Below are 16,131 nucleotides of genomic sequence, written 5' to 3'. Positions count from 1 at the left end.
CTGTCCTGAGCCCACAGTGGGTGCAGGCGAGGAGAGCCTGGGGGATGTGGGCCGGGAAGGAAGGAGAGCCAGGGCGGGGCGGGGAGGGATTGCTGAAATGGGAGATGAGGGCCCTGGGATGCAGGTGGGAGGGTGAGGGTCAGAGCGTCCTGTTCAGCCACTGCGGGCGAGCCCGCGGGCTGCCGGGTGGTGGGCACTTGGGGCTGAGGAGGAAGCACCTCTGAGGGGATTAATAAAGACGAGACGGACCCCAAAGGCTCGGAGGCGAGGCCGCAGCTTCTCATCCAGGACCTGCCGTGTCCTCTGTGAGCACCCACCTGGTGAGGGGGTGCAGAGAGGGGCGGCCAGAAGAAAGCTCTTAGGGTAGGGTGGGGTGGGGGGCTAGTCCGCATCCCCTTCTCTGGGTCCGTGGAGGGCGGGGCAGGGGCCCGGGCGTACCCGCTCGCGTGTGGGGGCACGCGGGTGAGGGTGCACGCATGCATCTTGGTGACCAAGGCTGGAGGAGGCGGACCCAGGCGGTCAGGCGGGTAGATGGTGGTGTGGCCAGAATCCCGCCTGTCCTCCGCGTGGCTGGAGGGATCCAGACACCAGCTCCCTCCGATACCACATCGGCCCAGACCCCTTCCTCTTTGAGACATTCCCCCCCCCCTGACGCAAGCTTCCTCTTTTCCATCACATCCTCCTTGGGCGCGGGAGGAGTTGACGGCCACTCGTCCTGTCTACACCAGCCCAGGCCCCAGCACCCAGCTGTCCCCTCCTGCTGGTTCCCGTCTGTGCAGCCCACCCCTCCCCCACCCACGGGCCCAGGGCCGTCCTCTGTGCAGCCTGCTCCGCGTCTGTGTCTGGGCCTGGGATTCAGAACTCCCTGGGAATCAGAGCACTGAGTGGGGTGGTCCGTGGTTTCCCTGGACATAAAATACCCCTGCCCCGACGCACCCCTACCCGACTCCACCCCACCCTGTCTCAGGCGGCCTCCTTCTCAGGCAGCATTTCCGCAGTCCTGACAGGAAATGGGCTGGAGGCTCAGCCTCCCGCCGTCGCAAGGCAACTTCTTGTTTCCCTGTTGCCCTGTACCCGCCCTGGGCTTGTGCCCCTTAGCTCCACCCCCAAAGCCTTCCCAGGGCTCCATCCCAGCAGCTCAGGGGCACAGGATGGTGGACATCATCGCCAAACTGACCAGGAGGCAGAGTCGGGGCCTGCGGGGACAGGTAGGGGACCCTGGCATTGGGGGGAGAGCTCAGCCTCTGATGGAGATGGCAGAGGGGTCTATGCGGTCAGGGGCTGCCAGTGGGCCTCCATCCTCTGGCCCCGCTAGGAGCTGAGGGAGCCTCACGGAGGTTAGGACTCCTCCCTTCTTTCCTCTTTCCTTCTCTGAGGCCCCGCCTGTCTGAGAGGGGCGGCCTAGGGATGCTGAGAGGTGGTGACCTGCTTTGGGGCTGGGGGGCGGGGAGGGGAGAGGCAAGGCCTGTCACCTGCCTGTGGGCAAGGGGAGGGGACTGGACTTGAGAGGGGCACGGGGGTGGGGGGGTAGGGCAGCTGGGTGTGGTGACAGCCAGGCCCCTCTTGGCTTTGTTCTCCGGACTGAGGTGGGAGACCACTTTCTTTTTCCCACTCGGTGTCCCCTGGGTCTCTAACATGACTGGGATCTGGGGCCCAAGAGCCCCTGGTGCCCTAGTCAGACCCGTGTTGATGGGCTGTGTCTGCACCTCACCTAGTCTGGGCCTCCAGGAGTTGGGGGAGGGGAGGCAGCCCTGCTCTAACCGGGGAGAGCTCCTCCTTGAAGGCCTGAGGGCCTGGAGGGCCTGGCTTCACCACCTGGCTTCCAGGAGCCAGTCTGAGCCTGTCTGAGGCTCTGCCAGGAGAGGAAAGTACCTCTATCTCAGCACTGTGGGGGTTCTACAGAGAGTTCTAGAGTCCGAAAGGGCCTCGGGGCTACCTCAGTCCAACTCTTTCCACAGCGCTGCAGCATCCCTAGCAGAGGTTCGACTCTGCTTGCCCACCTCCGACGAAGGCCCCGCACAACCTTCCAAAGCTTCCTTGTGTCTCTGGGGCAGCTCCAATCCTTAGCCTGTGCTTCCCTCCAAGGGGCATTGCCCTGCCCCCGTTTGGCCTGATTTGCAGTCTGGAGCTCCCAGTGTAATTCTGTGTCTTCTCTTCCTGGTGACAGTCACGTGGGGGCCCTCAACTTCTACCTCCCAAATCTCCTCTATACCGGCCGGGGGTGTTCCTTGTACAAGGTCCCGATCAGCCCAACCAGCCTGGGACTCCCCGTGGACTCAGAGCCAGGGCCAGCAGCCTGGCCACGTGGAAATCCCTACTCCCGAGAGCCTGTCTCCTTCCTTTGCACCCTTCCAGCCCCTGTCCCCGGGATGAGCAAGGCCGCTGCCTCAGTGGGTCCAGCTGGGGTGGGTAGGAGGTGTGTCCGGTCATCCACTTTCCTCCACCCGCTGCTTGCATCCTGTTCTCCCAAGGATTTCCCTGGTTCCTGTGTCTGAACCCTCATTTTCAGGAAGTTCTGGCTCAAAGCTAACCCCAGTCTCGCCTGTAATATCAGGTGTGTTTGGTTTTTGTTTGTTACTGAAGTTTGGCATGGAATTGACTTGAGTACTCATGCAGTAAGTGTTTTTGTTTGTTTGTTTTGTTTGTTGTAAAGCATTTTTAAAAAAATATTTATTTATTTACTTGGCTGCGCCGGGTCTTATTTGCAGCACGTGGGATCTTTGCTGCGGCATGTGGGACCTTTTAGTAGCGGCGTTCGGAATCCTTAGTTGCGTCATGTGGGCTCTTAGTTGTGGCATGTGGGATCTAGTTCCCTGACCAGGGATCGAACCTGGGCCCCCTGCATTGGGAGCGCAGACTCTTAACCACTGGACCACCAGGGAGGTCTCAGTAAGTGTTTTTTTTTTTTTTTTTTTTTTTTTTTTTTGCGGTACGCGGGCCTCTCACTGTTGTGGCCTCTCCCGTTGCGGAGCACAGGCTCCGGACGCGCAGGCCTAGCGGCCGTGGCTCACGGGCTTAGTTGCTCCGCGGCATGTGGGATCTTCCCGGACCAGGGCACGAACCCGTGTCTCCTTCATCGGCAGGCGGATTCTCAACCACTGCGCCACCAGGGAAGCCCTCAGTAAGTGTTTTTGATGGATCGGCTGTGTGGCTCAGGGCATTGGACCATCTCCTGGGGGTCGACTATGGTCGGTTACATCATCCTGGGTCTTGATCTCAAGAAACTCTTGCCTTTTGGGGGCAGAGAAGTTAGGCAGATGGGTGGACAATGAACAGACCGCCAAGGCAGAATGCCATCGGGCCCCAACAGAGCGACAAGCAGAGTGCCAGCAGGTTAGACTTTTCATCCGAGGGAGAAAGCCTCCCCCAGGTGAGGCTTGTGGGCTGAACACCAGCAGAGGAGCAGGATTTGGGCCAGCAGGGAATGGGGGGCGGGTTTCCAGGCTGCAGGGACATCTGGAGCAAAGGCATGGGGGTAAGACGATGCCTTTTGTGTTTGGGGGAGGGTCAGCAGGCCAGTGTGGTTGGGATACAGGATGCCACAGGAGGGCTGTTGTGGACAGAGAGAAAGAAGTGGTGTGGAAGATCCCATTTCAGCCACACAGGAGCTTGTGGAGCGAGGGAGAGGAGTGGACTGGTGTACGCAGCTCTTCCTGCCCCCTCCATGCCTGGGGCCCATCACACTGTCTAAATGGCAACACCCCCTTCTATTTTTGTTTTCTTGTTAGCAGCAGTCATCACCGAGGTGCGGTGCATTTCCCTATCACCCTGCTTGGTGCCCTCCTCACCCCACCACCATTCACACACACATGCACTAGGGTGTCAGCTCCGCCAGGGCAGATTTGTGTCCGTTTGTCCACGACTGCATTCCCAGTGCCTAGAACAGTGCCTGGCACAGAGCAGGCAAATCTTTGCTGGCCAAGTGAAGTTTTTGGAGGCGCCTGCCCAAGGCCCAGTGAGAGGCTGCCTTGAGCGGGAGGTGCTTCCCCTCTCGAGTAGTTTATAGCAGCAGTCCCCAAACTTTTTGACACCAGGGACCGGTTTCATGGAAGACCGGGGTGGGGGGTGGGGGGAGGTGGGGGATGGTTCAGGCTGTAATGCCAGCTATGGGGATTGGTGGGAAGTAGCAGATGAAGCTTCGCTGACTCACCCGCCGCTCACCTCGGGCTGTGCGGCCCAGTTCCTAACAAGCTGGGGACCACTACCGGTCCGTGGCCAGGAGGTTGGGGACCCCTGGTTTATACCTTAGTGAAGGTGTTACAGCAACAGAGGAACTCCTATGATTTTTAAAAAATTAATTTATTTATTTAGGACTGCGTTGGGTCTTCGTTGCCGCACGTGGGCTTTCTCTAGCTGCGGCAAGCGGGGGCCACTCTTCGTTGCGGTGCGCGGGCTTCTCTTTGCAGTGGCTTTTCTTGCTGTGGAGCACAGGCTCTAGGCACACAAGCTTCAGCAGTTGCAGGCCCTAGAGCACGGGGGCTTCAGTAGTTGTGTCACATGGGCTCAGTAGTTGTGGCTCACAGGCTTTAGAGCACAGGCTCTGTAGTTGTGGCACATGGGCTTAGTTGCTCCACGGCATGTGGGATCTTCCTGGACCAGGGCTCGAACCCGTGTCCCCTGCATCGGCAGGCGGATTCTTAACCACTGTGCCACTAGGGAAGTCCCTCTATGATTTTTTTAAAAAAGATTTATTGCACAAAATTTTGATGCTACAGAAAAGAAAAAAACTAAACAAGACCAAATCCAAGTCCTATAATTACACTACCCAGAGATGACCTCCATTAGCATTTTGGAGAGTTTCTAAAAACACAAAATTGGAATTGTGCTAAGTTTACATTTTGAAATCTGCTTTTCTCTTGTACCATTATGCATTCTTAGAAAACAGTATTAATCTCCTCGTGCTATTCTGCTGCCTGGGGTTTGATAGTGTCATTATTTATCTTTCTGGTGGGTGCTAGGCTGGGTGTGGTGGGCACACAGGAGAAATCTCGGGAGAGATCTGGAACCTGACACCTGAGGTGAGTCCTAAAGAAGGAACAGGAGTCAGCCAAGAGGGGCAGGTTGTGAAGGAGCAGAGGCCTGTAGCAGACACAGCAGAGAGGTTGGGGGCCTCCAGCAACCCGGTGCTACTGAAGCTTAAAGTTCAAGGCAAGGGCCAGGGGTGGCAGGAAATAGGGGGGAAGACAGGCAGGTGACGGAAGGCCTCTGGGGCCCTGGTAAGGGCTTAGAGTTTGCCCAGCAGATAGCAGGGAGCCGTGAGGGTGTTAAGCATGACCAGGCTTATATTCTGTGTGACCGGACCCTCCAGCCCACCTCACTTTACTTTGGAGGGGGACATGGGGCTCTCCTTTCTTTGCCCTCCTTCCTCCTTCCCATCTGGCTCTTTCTCCTTCTCTTGTCTGCAATTGATTCTGAGGCCTGCAAACCCCGTATTGGGGAAGTTCCAGCTCCAAATCTGGAACCGGAGGCAGTACTGGTTCCAGTTCAGAGCTTTCTTGGCAGAGGAAGAAGGAGGGCTGGGGGTTCTTCGTGGGGGCTGTAGAATGGAGCAGGGCCCTGCCCCCAAGTGTCCTGGGGCCTGGGGCGAGAAAGAACTGGGCCCAGGCCATTTCTCTGTTCCTGCACAACCTTTGATTCACACCTGTGAGTGTGCAGCTGGGGAACTTCATTATCGATATTTTACTACTATTAATAAATAATTAATCTAAATGTCCCATGCATCTGGGGCACTTCATACTTTACAAGGTGCTTTCAAGAACATTTCCTCATTCTCTCTTCACTACAATTTCCGGAGTGGGCAGGGCAGACATTTTGCAGCTGGGGGAACCGAGGCAGAGAGGTGCTGTGACTTGCTGAAAGTCGCCCAAGTGGCGAATGCCCGAGTGGGGACGATGTGACCGCGGGGCTGCCCTGAAGGTCACGTCTCCTTCCTCCTGCCGCAGGTGGATGACCTCCCAGAGCCCGTGTACGCAAACATAGAGAGGCAGCCTCGGGCCACGTCGCCTGGCGCCGCCGCAGCCCACCGCCCCGGCTCGGTGTGGGAGACGCACACGGACGCGGGCACCGGGCGCCCCTACTACTACAACCCGGACACGGGCGTGACCACCTGGGAGTCGCCCTTCGAGGCTGCCGAGGGCGCCGCCAGCCCGGCCACGTCTCCGGCTTCGGTGGGCAGCCACGAGAGCCTCGAGACCGAGTGGGGCCAGTACTGGGATGAGGAGAGCCGCAGGGTGTTCTTCTACAACCCGCTGACGGGCGAGACGGCCTGGGAGGACGAGTCCGAGGACCAGCCAGAGGACGAGCAGGAGATGCAGCCTGGCCTGAGCCCCGGCAGCCCCAGGGACCAGAGGGTGAGGGGCGGGGCCTCGTCTGAAGGGGCGGGGCCTGGCCAGGGGGCGGGGCTGGCTCTGAGGGCCTCAGAGAGAGAGGAGTCGTGGTCATGGGTGGGCGGGACTATCTCTGAGAGACTTTGACCCCGCCTCTGTCTCCCACAGCTCCGGGGAACTAGGGTGAGGGGGCGTGGCCTGGACCGAAAGGGGCGGGCCCCTGGGGTCACTGCTGGCTCTGAGAGCCTCTGACTCTTCTGCTCCCTGCAGCCCCCAACCCCTGAGACGGACTACCCCGAGTTGCTGGCCAGTTACCCAGAGGAAGACTATTCCCCCGTGGGCTCCTTCGGTGAGCCCGGCCCCGCCTCTCCCTTGGTCACACCCCCAGGCTGGTCTTGCCACGTGAGCCAGGATGGGCAGACGCTGTACACTAACAACTTCACCCAAGAACAGGTAGGGGCGGTGGGCAGATGGTCCCAGACAGCCGCGGGGTCGCTCCCTTTAACACTCTAAACTGAAGTTCCCGCGCGGGCTCCAAGTCCGCGCAAGACCGAATCACCCACACCTGCCCATGTAAACTCTTTGGGGCTATGTTGGGCTCTGGTTGGAGGGAAACTTTTGCTCCCGCATCATGAGGTGAGCTAGGTCCCTGACCATCCCTCTCCCCACAGTGGATGAGGTTGGAGGACCAACACGGGAAGCCTTACTTCTACAATCCAGATGACGCCTCCGTTCAGTGGGAGCTGCCCCAGGTAACCAAGTGGGGAAGGGAGAGTGCCAGGGAGAGGAGGCGGGTGTTATATATGACAGTGTCTTTCTCCCCAGATCCCTGTCCCTGCCCCTCGAAGCATCCTCAAATCCAGCCAGGACAGTGAGACCCCAGCCCAGGCCAGCCCACCTGAGGAGAAGGTAAGGGAGGGGGCATGTAGGACCTGGCAGGACCCCCACAGAAAAACAGGGCTGTTTCTGGAGGCTGTGGAGGCTGGGATTGGGTCTGGAGGCATGTCTCCAGCATAGCCCCAAGCACTAGCCTGGACTGAATGAACCTGGGTTCTGGGTCATCCCAGGCTCAGAGCTGGGCGAGGCGAGGCTTGGGGCTGGAAGGACGTCTCTCCTGCTGTGGGAGCAGGCATCCCAAGCAGAGGCCAGGTGCCGGCAAAGAGGGTTCAGTGGAAACTCAGGCCCAACCTGTGGGGAGCGCCTGGCTGAGAGGGAGGCTAGCCTCTCGCCGCCCCCCCCACTCCCCCTGTGGCTCCCCCCCTTAACTGCCTCCTCCTTCCCCTTCTTTCTCTAAGATCAAGACTCTGGACAAGGCAGGTGTGCTCCATCGAACCAAGACGGTGGACAAAGGAAAGCGGCTCCGGTGAGAACCCGTCTGCCCCCAGACTCCACGGTGGGCCTTAACGATGACGTTCACTGAGCACTTCCCGTATGCCAGGCTCTTGTTAACCCTCATAGCGACTTTATGAGGTCCTGTGAGGGTCCTGAGGCACTGAGGAGGTGACTTGCCCCAGGTCCCTTGGCTACCAGGTGTTAGCGCTGGGAGTCCACCCCTTACGGCTGGGTGCCCCAAGCTGTGTTCTTAAACTCTGCGCCCTGCTCCTGGAGGTAGGAGGGGGGCCTCAGCCCAGGACCAAACCCAAGCCCTGCCACCACCGCCCCACCTAGGAAGAAGAACTGGAGTGCCTCCTGGACAGTGTTGGAGGGCGGCATCCTGACATTCTTCAAGGACTCGAAGACCTCGACTGCAGGTGGCCTGGTAAGGCCCAGGCGCCCAGCAGGGACCACCCCATCTGCTCCTGACTCCTGTGGGTCTTCACCTCATCAGGCTTGCCAAAAGCTATGTCTGAGACCACGGAATATGAGCGTCAAGGGAGCTGGGCCTTGGCAGGGAGTGATGAGAGCAGATCACCCCAGGACAAGCACTTCCAGCCACCTTGGGCGTGGGCACCAGTCCTTGAGGATGGACAGCTCCAGCCTGGTGGGCAGGGAGGCTGGGGACTGGACACACCCGCTCGCAGAGATGGGGCTGCACTCCTTTCTCCTTTCCTCTCCTAGGTGGGCAGGTAGCAAACAACCAGCCAGCCTGCAGGCTCCATGGTTAAGAAGTACCAGAATCTCTGGGTTCCAGGAACACTTGGGCCCCCTGCCCCCAGAGCTGTGACCCCATTTTGTCCCTGAAGCCAAGGGAGCCTGGTAGACTGGAGCCAGGATGCTGTGACGGGCCCAAGCTGAGCTGAGGGTGCGCTGTAACCATGCTCCCTCACCTCTTCCCTTTCCCACAGAGGCAGCCTTCCAAGCTCTCCACACCTGAGTACACAGTGGAGCTGAAGGGGGCCTCTCTCGCCTGGGCCCCCAAAGACAAATCCAGCAAGAAGAATGTGCTGGAGGTGAGTGGTGGGGTGGGGGAGAAGGAGAAGGGGCTTACTGATGGCTCGGGACCCTCACTAAGCAAGCCCCAAGAAGGTGGACCTGGGGAGTTAGGGCTGGAAATCCCGGGGCTCAAAACCCAAACTGCCTCCACCTTGGGGATCCGTCCACAGTGTTTCCTGGCATCACAGATTCTGCAGCTCCCTCTCCAGGAGTGGAGTTCACTGGAGTCCTTGGTGCCAAGTAGGGGTCCTTGGGGAATGAAACTGTCGTGCCTAGAAGCGCAGTCCTCATCCCAGCTGCTTTGGCCTGAGACAGACAGGAGGCTCTGGGTCCCCAGCTACTTACTCTGGTAGGCTGGGACACCTGCTGTAGCTGGTCAGAGCCCAGCTTCCAACTGGCAGTGAATAAACCAGGGTCGTGGACACGTTTCTCAGGCTCTGCAGCAGGAAGAGAGAGGCCAGGTGGGGCCAGGCAAGACCCTCCCAAGCCGCTGTCCATGTGCTGTCTTCACCGTCCTCACTGTTGTGCTCCCTTCACTGTCCATGTGTTGTCTTGTTTTTAAACTACTCTTACCCTCACCTCAGTCCCCAAATGTTTTGAGGCAGCTCACAATAAAAATGCATATGGTGAGCTGGTAAAAGCCACTGAAAGCCAGGACTCACAAAACAAGTTAGAGGAAGAGGGCAGTGTGGAGCGGGATTAGGATGATGTATAGGTACTAAGGTTGTCGTTGCTGAAAAAAATCAGCTCCAGGTTTCCTGGTCGTCAGAGTGAAAAGAGAACGGCAATCAGTTACATGGCTCTTATTATTGGGGCGGAGGGAAACCTTCCTAGATTTTGAGGGAAATCAGTTTCTAGTGTGCAGCTCCGTTCTAGTTTAGTAAAGGGACTCTTGGGCTTCTTCAGCTAACATCTGATGAAAGCCCGAAAAGCATGACCTTCCATCTCAGCTCAGAAAAAGCAATTCTGCAAGGAGCTCGAGTGTGTCCTTTAATGATAATTCACCCAGCTTCGTTCAGTTCTAGAACCAGACTATCCACAGAGCAGAGCTGGAAACCTGTTTTGTCTCATGAGCCACTCTGATCAGTAGGTCTGGCGCCTTCTCCAGGCTTAGCGCTGTAATCGACTAGCAATGTCTGCCGTGGACGTCAGATTGAGGAGGGACGTCATATTTGCTAGGTATGTTCCTTCCTGATCTGGAGGGACATCCTTCAAACAGGGCTCTCTGAATGTCACCTCTCTGACCAGGCTTTTGATGAAAGTTTCAGAGTAGACGCTTCTGAGTTGTCTTTTCTGGCAAGGACTGGAAGGCAGATGGTGTTCTTGAGAGCTCCTCAAGCCAATGGGAAGGCTGACAGTCTTGAATGGAAATCCTGGAGCCCCCTGCTTCCCACTGGCTGGCAGCCATCCCTCCTCCACTCAGGGGTGACCTGTAGGTGACTTTGGATTTTTGTCAAGAGACCGCCCCAAATTCTATATCATTGAGGATGGCCGGTCTTTCTAGTCACCCCAGAGTCACAGAAGACTTCAGGAACAGTCCCCTGAGAATGGCTGGTTTGAGCTCGGCTTGCCTGTGCAGTCAACAGAATGAATGTCTTGAGCAGTATATTGATATGTAACTAGACAGATGTGCCTTCTATATGAAACTCAGATATGAACTGATTATGTTTTGAGACAGCTGCCAAAAATAATGGCTATTGTTTTAGAGGCATTGTTGGGCCATTCTCTGGGATAACAGCCAGGGATCCTGTCAGTTTAGGTTAGCACGAGGTTGTGCTATCTGTGGGCACACGCGAGGTGTGCCCACTGAAGGTTCTCTAGTCTTTGCAGGGAGGGGGATGGGGTAGAACTTACAGGTTTGTTTGGTTTTGTCTTGGGAAGCATTTTAAGTAGCATTCAAGTCTGAGTTAAATAGGTAGACAGCCAAAACACAGCCCTCTCTGATTCTGGAAGTTTGTACCCTGTTGTCTGAGACAGTTTTTGCTGACCCTGACTCTCATTTGACCCAAAGCTGTGGCAACAAACCATTCCCATCAACCTCGAACGCTTGGTTCTCAGAGCCAGAGGTTGAGGAGAGATCCATCCAAGTTGCCTCACCTTGTTCTTTGGAGACTTTGTTAGGGAAACAGCAGTCAGCTGAAAAATCGCCCAGGCTGTTAATATCTGCTTGCTCCTCAATAGTATAAAATAGCAGCTTTGGGGTCTCCCACCGGGAGTTTCTTTCATTGACTTTTTTGCTGGCCTGTGCTCTGGGTAGGCCTGCCGCGTTCTGTGGCTCATGCAGAGACAGGATGGGGCAGGGAAAAGCACCCCAGACCGTTGACAGGTGTGCAGATCTTCTGCACTCAGATCCTTGCTCCATCGTTCACTAGCTGTGTGTCCACAAGGAAGTTGCTCACACTCACTGTGCCTCCGTTTGCCCATCTGTAACACGGAGATGCTGTTACCTACCACTTTAATGAGGTGAAATACCTTGGCTTGGGGTGAGGCCCTTGCTCTATTAGACTCTGAGTTCCTGGGGACAGGAACAGATCACCTCTACCTCTGTACCCGCCCTGGGGCAGACCCAGCGAACCAGAGATGACTGAGTGATTTGTGTCCCACCAGCTGCGGAGCCGAGATGGCTCAGAGTACCTGATCCAGCATGACTCGGAGGCCATTATGAGCACCTGGCACAAGGCCATCGCCCAGGGCATCCAGGAGCTGGTAAGCAGAGCTGGGGGCCGCCAAGGCTGGTGGGAGGGGATGGGCAGCCATTATGCAGGGCAGCTGTGCCCACTGTGGGTGGGGCCCTCCAGCCGGGCACTGGGAGCTCCATGGCACCGGTGGGTAAGTAGCCCTCTCTGCAGATGCAGATGGGCTGCTGAAGAAATAGCCTTTCTTAAGGAAGGGAATCCAGCCTCTGGGGTTGGCCGCACGGGAGGACTCTCCAGGTTGGCATATCCTAGAGGAGTGTCCCATTCCACACCGAGGCAAGAGAAAAGTAAATACTCTGCTAAACAGCCTCAGGCTGGAAAGACAGGCTGCAACCGGAAGACAGAATTTAAAAGGATTGAACTGATGAGTCTAGCATTGTTTTTTTAAGTTCAATATACCAATTGCATAAGTAGAGATGGGGCAGGCCTGCTCTGACAGCTCTTCACCTGAAACAACCTGAGGCTTTTTGATCCTTAATTCCCTATTAAGGGACTAGGCAACACTGGGTGCCCTGCTTGGCTGTATTAACAGAGGTAGGAATCCAGATCCAGGGAGGTGATGCTGGTGAGGTTGTTGGCAGCGCTCTGGCCCCAGCTCAAACTGCAAGCTCGAACTGGGAGCCACATATTGAGGAATACTGACCTACTGGAGTGTGTACAGAGGAGCTAAGGAAAATTATGGGGAAAGTGAGCAGGGAACTGGGAGGTTGGTAGGGGTAGTCAGGATAAGAAAAGGTGGGGGAGAACAGGGTGACTGTCTCCAACACCTGGAGGGCTCCATGCAGCCAAGGGAGGTGAGCGTTCTGGGGTTCTCTGGTGGAGGTGAAGGGGGTTGACCTGGATAAGGAAACAGCAAACTCTCTGCCTGGGTGTCTCCAGTCCAGGCCTGCTGGGAGGGCACTTTGGGTCCCTCACCCCATCCTAGAAGGACCCCCAGCTGGCCCAACGCTCTGCCTCTCTGAGGCTCTGTGATTCTAGTCCGCAGACCTGCCCCCCGAGGAGGAAAGTGAGAGCAGCAGCGTGGACTTTGGGTCGAGTGAGCGCCTAGGAAGCTGGCGGGAGGATGAGGCACGGCCTGGTGCAGGTGTGCTTGGGGGTGAGGCTGGTGGAGGGGGTGGTGGGCATCCTTTGGGCGGGGTGAGGGTGGGTGGGTGGGGTGACGACCGGGCTAGGGCTGCCGGGCCAACCCCGGCGCCACCGACTGACCCAGCCCTCGCATTCCCGTTCCCGTTGGGCAGCCGTGCCCACCCCGGGGCCCGGAGGTCTGGAGAGCGACCTGAGCAAGGTCCGGCACAAGCTCCGCAAGTTCCTGCTGAGGCGGCCCACGCTGCAGTCGCTGCGGGAGAAGGGCTACATCAGAGGTACAGGAGGGACCCGGAGAGCTGGGTGCCGGTGGCACAGGGGCGAGGCGACGCTGACGAGCCTTTCCCCCAGACCAGGTGTTCGGCTGCGCGTTGGCCGTGCTGTGTGAGCGCGAGAGGAGCCCGGTGCCGCGCTTTGTGCAGCAGTGCATCCGCGCCGTCGAGGCCCGGGGTACGTACGCGCGCCGGCCGGCTGGGCCTGGCATTCCGGGAGCCTGAAGGCCTCCTTCCAGGACCCCAGACGGAACCCCCGGGGAGCTCAGGGTCGAGGGGGAAAGAACGGGAGTTCCTGAGCAGGAATCATAGCAGGGGCTTTAGCGCCATCCCACCGAACCCGCGGTCAGCGCCTCCCTCCGCTCCAGGGCTGGACATCGACGGTCTATACCGCATCAGTGGAAACCTAGCCACCATCCAGAAGCTGCGCTACAAGGTGGACCACGGTGAGGCCCGTCCCCTGTCCCTGCCCCAGGCCCGACGGCGCAAAGGGATGCTGACCTCCTCTTCCTCCCCTCCCCCCTTTCCGCAGATGAACGTCTGGACCTGGACGACGGACGCTGGGAGGACGTCCACGTAATCACCGGCGCCCTGAAGCTCTTCTTTCGAGAGCTGCCCGAGCCCCTCTTCCCCTTCTCGCACTTCCCCCAGTTCATCGCGGCCATCAGTGAGCGCCTGGGGGAGGTGGGGCGGATGGGGGAGGGGTGGGGCTGGGGTGCCTCAGGCACCCTTCTGGCTGCGACCGCCCCCGCAAAATACTGGAAGTTAGCCCCCTCTGTTTCCCTTCCTCTCCTCTCTCTGCCTCTGACCCTTCCCCTGCCCAGAGCTGCAGGACCAGGCCCAGCGCAGCCGCTGTGTTCGGAACCTGGTGCGCTCGCTGCCCGCCCCCAACCACGACACGCTGCGGCTGCTCTTCCAGCACCTGTGCAGGTGAGCCGGGGAGCCGCACGGGAATGCGGAGGTGGGCCTGATAGGACCCTCCCCGCACGCCTCCCCCCAGCTCTGGGCCCTGATTCCACCCCACCCCCACCGCAGGGTGATCGAGCACGGAGAACAGAACCGCATGTCCGTGCAGAGCGTGGCCATAGTGTTCGGGCCCACGCTGCTGCGGCCCGAGACAGAGGAAACCAGCATGCCCATGACCATGGTGTTCCAGAACCAGGTGGTGGAGCTCATCCTGCAGCAGTGCTCAGACATCTTCCCGCCGCACTGACCGCGGGCCCGCACCCCTATCCCCAATGCTGGCGCTGCGGACCTGGGAGTGGGGGCGGCGACAGTGGTCCTGCACAGAAGCGGGGCGGCTGGACTCTTATCTCTGAGACCCTCCGCCTCCCACCAGTCCACAGGCCGGTGCGAGTTCTGCACCTCTCGGTTCTGAGGGTATGGCGACCCCTGGTGGGCAGTTCTCAAAATGTGATTTTTTTTTTTTTTTTTTTTTCCCCGCCTCTGATTTGGCCTGTTTGGGGGTTAATTGGGCTCTGTTCTTTATCACAGCGCCACCTACTGTGCGTGTGCGAGAATGAGGGGTGGGGGGAGAGTTTTCTGGGACGGCCGCTGTTGCGAGGAGGAATTTGGCCGAAGGGTCAGGCCTGCGCCTGGTGGAGGCCTTCAGGGAGACCCTGTGGGTCCCCGGCCCCGTGCATGGCACTGTGCCCATCAAGAAGCAGCAATCGACAACCTCCCTGCCGCGGAAACAGGACTGAGCTGGGCCTCCAGCAGGCAGCTGAAGCTACCTTTCCCCAGGCCTCTGGGCTGAAGCTCCTGCCAGGCCCAATCACTGGCTGGCTATAGACCCTCTTCATTGACTTTCCTGTTGGGGTTCTGGGCCTCTGCCCTCCCTGATCCACTTGTGCTCTGTGCAAGGGTTCTTCCTGGTCACTAAATGTGTACCCTGCACCTGCCACTTGACATGCACCATTTCTACTAGTAATCCCGTCTTACAGATGAGGAAACTGAGGCATACAAAGGCAAAGTGCCTTGTTCAGGGTCTGGTGGGTGATCTGACTCCCCAGCTCAGGCTCCTTTCACACCAGAGCACAGCCTCCTGTGAGGGTGAAATCAATCCTTTCAGCTACCCCTCAACCCCAGCATGGCCTTATGGTAAATCAGGGAAACTAAGCTGAGTGGGTTCTGTCTGGACCTGGGGAGGTCCCTGAAGGCAAAGAGGGAATCTGCCCCAGCTGTTCTTCTCTGCAGGGAGGGGAATAGCACCGGCAGGAGCTCCTAGCTTCTCTCAGTGCCTTGGCTGCCAGGTATGCCTCCCTGGCGCCCACCTTGCCGTGAAGAGCTGAGAGAGAGGCCTGATGGGTAGGGGGAAGGAGGGTACATCCTCAGGAAAGGAAGTGTGAACGCTGCGGTCATCAGCCCCCCTTCTCTTCTTGTACACAAACCACCTCAGTATATGGGTTTCAGCCCCCTGCCCCACCTACCCGTTCATGTGTTCAAACAATCATAGCTAATATTTATTGACATTTGCACCATACCAAGCATTTTACTTGGATTATCTCATTTGTTTCTCACAGCCAATATTTATTATCTGCTCTTCTGTGCCAGGCCCTGTGCTCTGGGGCAGGGGTACCACACATTGCCTCCCTGGTGGAGCTTATGGTTCGGCGGGGAGGGCTGACCGAAGCCCACGCCTAATGCCAGAGGGGCTGGGGCAAGAGTACAAGTGGAGGCCTCATACCATACGTCAACATATTGTAAAGCTATAAATCAAGCTAACAGGTGTTCAATAAAATGTGTTCTATTCTCCTACTTTGACAAATATCTTTCATAATGACCTGGGAGGCCAGGGATTTTTTTGTTTTTTTTTGTTTTGCCTTCCCATGCGGCTTGTGGGAGTTTAGTGCCCCAACCAGGGATCGAAACTGCACCCTCGGCGGTGAAAGCAAGGAGTCCTAACCACTGGACCGCCAGGGAATCCCGGAAGGCCAGATTCTAACGTAAACTTCTTTGGCTCTTCCGAATTCCATGCCCAGATGGCTGGCATGAGAAGAGCTGGCTCTGCTCTCAGCCACACCCACCCTATCTTCCCACCCTCAGAGCATCCTGGCCCAAGGGGAGGTGCACACAGGTGGACACAGCAGTGCAATCTGCTGCTCCTTGGTTATCCCACATGGTCCACCCTCTGAGGGAATGGGCCTGCGGTCCCATGTGTCAGGAGCACGGTCTAAAGGGATGAGCCTGGGCTCCAAGGGGGCCCCAAAGATTCCTCATCCTGAGGGGAGAGGCACAGACAGAGAAGGTCCAGAGCTAAAGTGGGACCCATGGCAGGGTAGAGATCCCTCTCACAGGTCTAAGGGCGGAACTGGGTGGATATTAAACTCCCAACTACTTGGTTAACCATGTTGGTACGGGAGCTGAGAAAAGCACAGGGTG

The 16,131-nt window shown here is 57.8% G+C and overlaps 1 protein-coding gene across 3 annotated transcripts in view; it reads left to right on the top strand.

The window, feature by feature from the left end:
* The window catches only part of ARHGAP27 (Rho GTPase activating protein 27), a 30,917-nt gene extending 15,410 nt beyond the window's left edge, over positions 1-15,507 (top strand). For 2 of the 3 annotated variants that reach the window (XM_067020882.1, XM_067020881.1), the window contains 15 exons: positions 5,943-6,350; positions 6,597-6,779; positions 6,998-7,078; positions 7,152-7,235; positions 7,622-7,689; positions 7,995-8,085; positions 8,612-8,716; positions 11,307-11,405; positions 12,374-12,479; positions 12,634-12,756; positions 12,830-12,928; positions 13,119-13,196; positions 13,283-13,417; positions 13,575-13,680; positions 13,786-15,507. In XM_067020882.1, coding sequence (XP_066876983.1) covers positions 5,943-6,350; positions 6,597-6,779; positions 6,998-7,078; positions 7,152-7,235; positions 7,622-7,689; positions 7,995-8,085; positions 8,612-8,716; positions 11,307-11,405; positions 12,374-12,479; positions 12,634-12,756; positions 12,830-12,928; positions 13,119-13,196; positions 13,283-13,417; positions 13,575-13,680; positions 13,786-13,963 — 1,944 coding nt within the window. In that variant the 3' untranslated portion in view covers positions 13,964-15,507. Of the gene's footprint in view, positions 1-1,060; positions 1,209-5,942; positions 6,351-6,596; positions 6,780-6,997; positions 7,079-7,151; positions 7,236-7,621; positions 7,690-7,994; positions 8,086-8,611; positions 8,717-11,306; positions 11,406-12,373; positions 12,480-12,633; positions 12,757-12,829; positions 12,929-13,118; positions 13,197-13,282; positions 13,418-13,574; positions 13,681-13,785 lie in introns of those variants that run through there. The other variant, XM_067020883.1, reaches the window with a different exon arrangement.
* The last annotated feature ends 624 nt before the right edge of the window (positions 15,508-16,131 follow it).

Source organism: Kogia breviceps, chromosome 19, assembly GCF_026419965.1.
Source record: "Kogia breviceps isolate mKogBre1 chromosome 19, mKogBre1 haplotype 1, whole genome shotgun sequence".
Taxonomy (NCBI): Eukaryota; Metazoa; Chordata; class Mammalia; order Artiodactyla; family Physeteridae; genus Kogia; species Kogia breviceps.
This window is presented reverse-complemented; position numbering and strand designations above follow the sequence as displayed.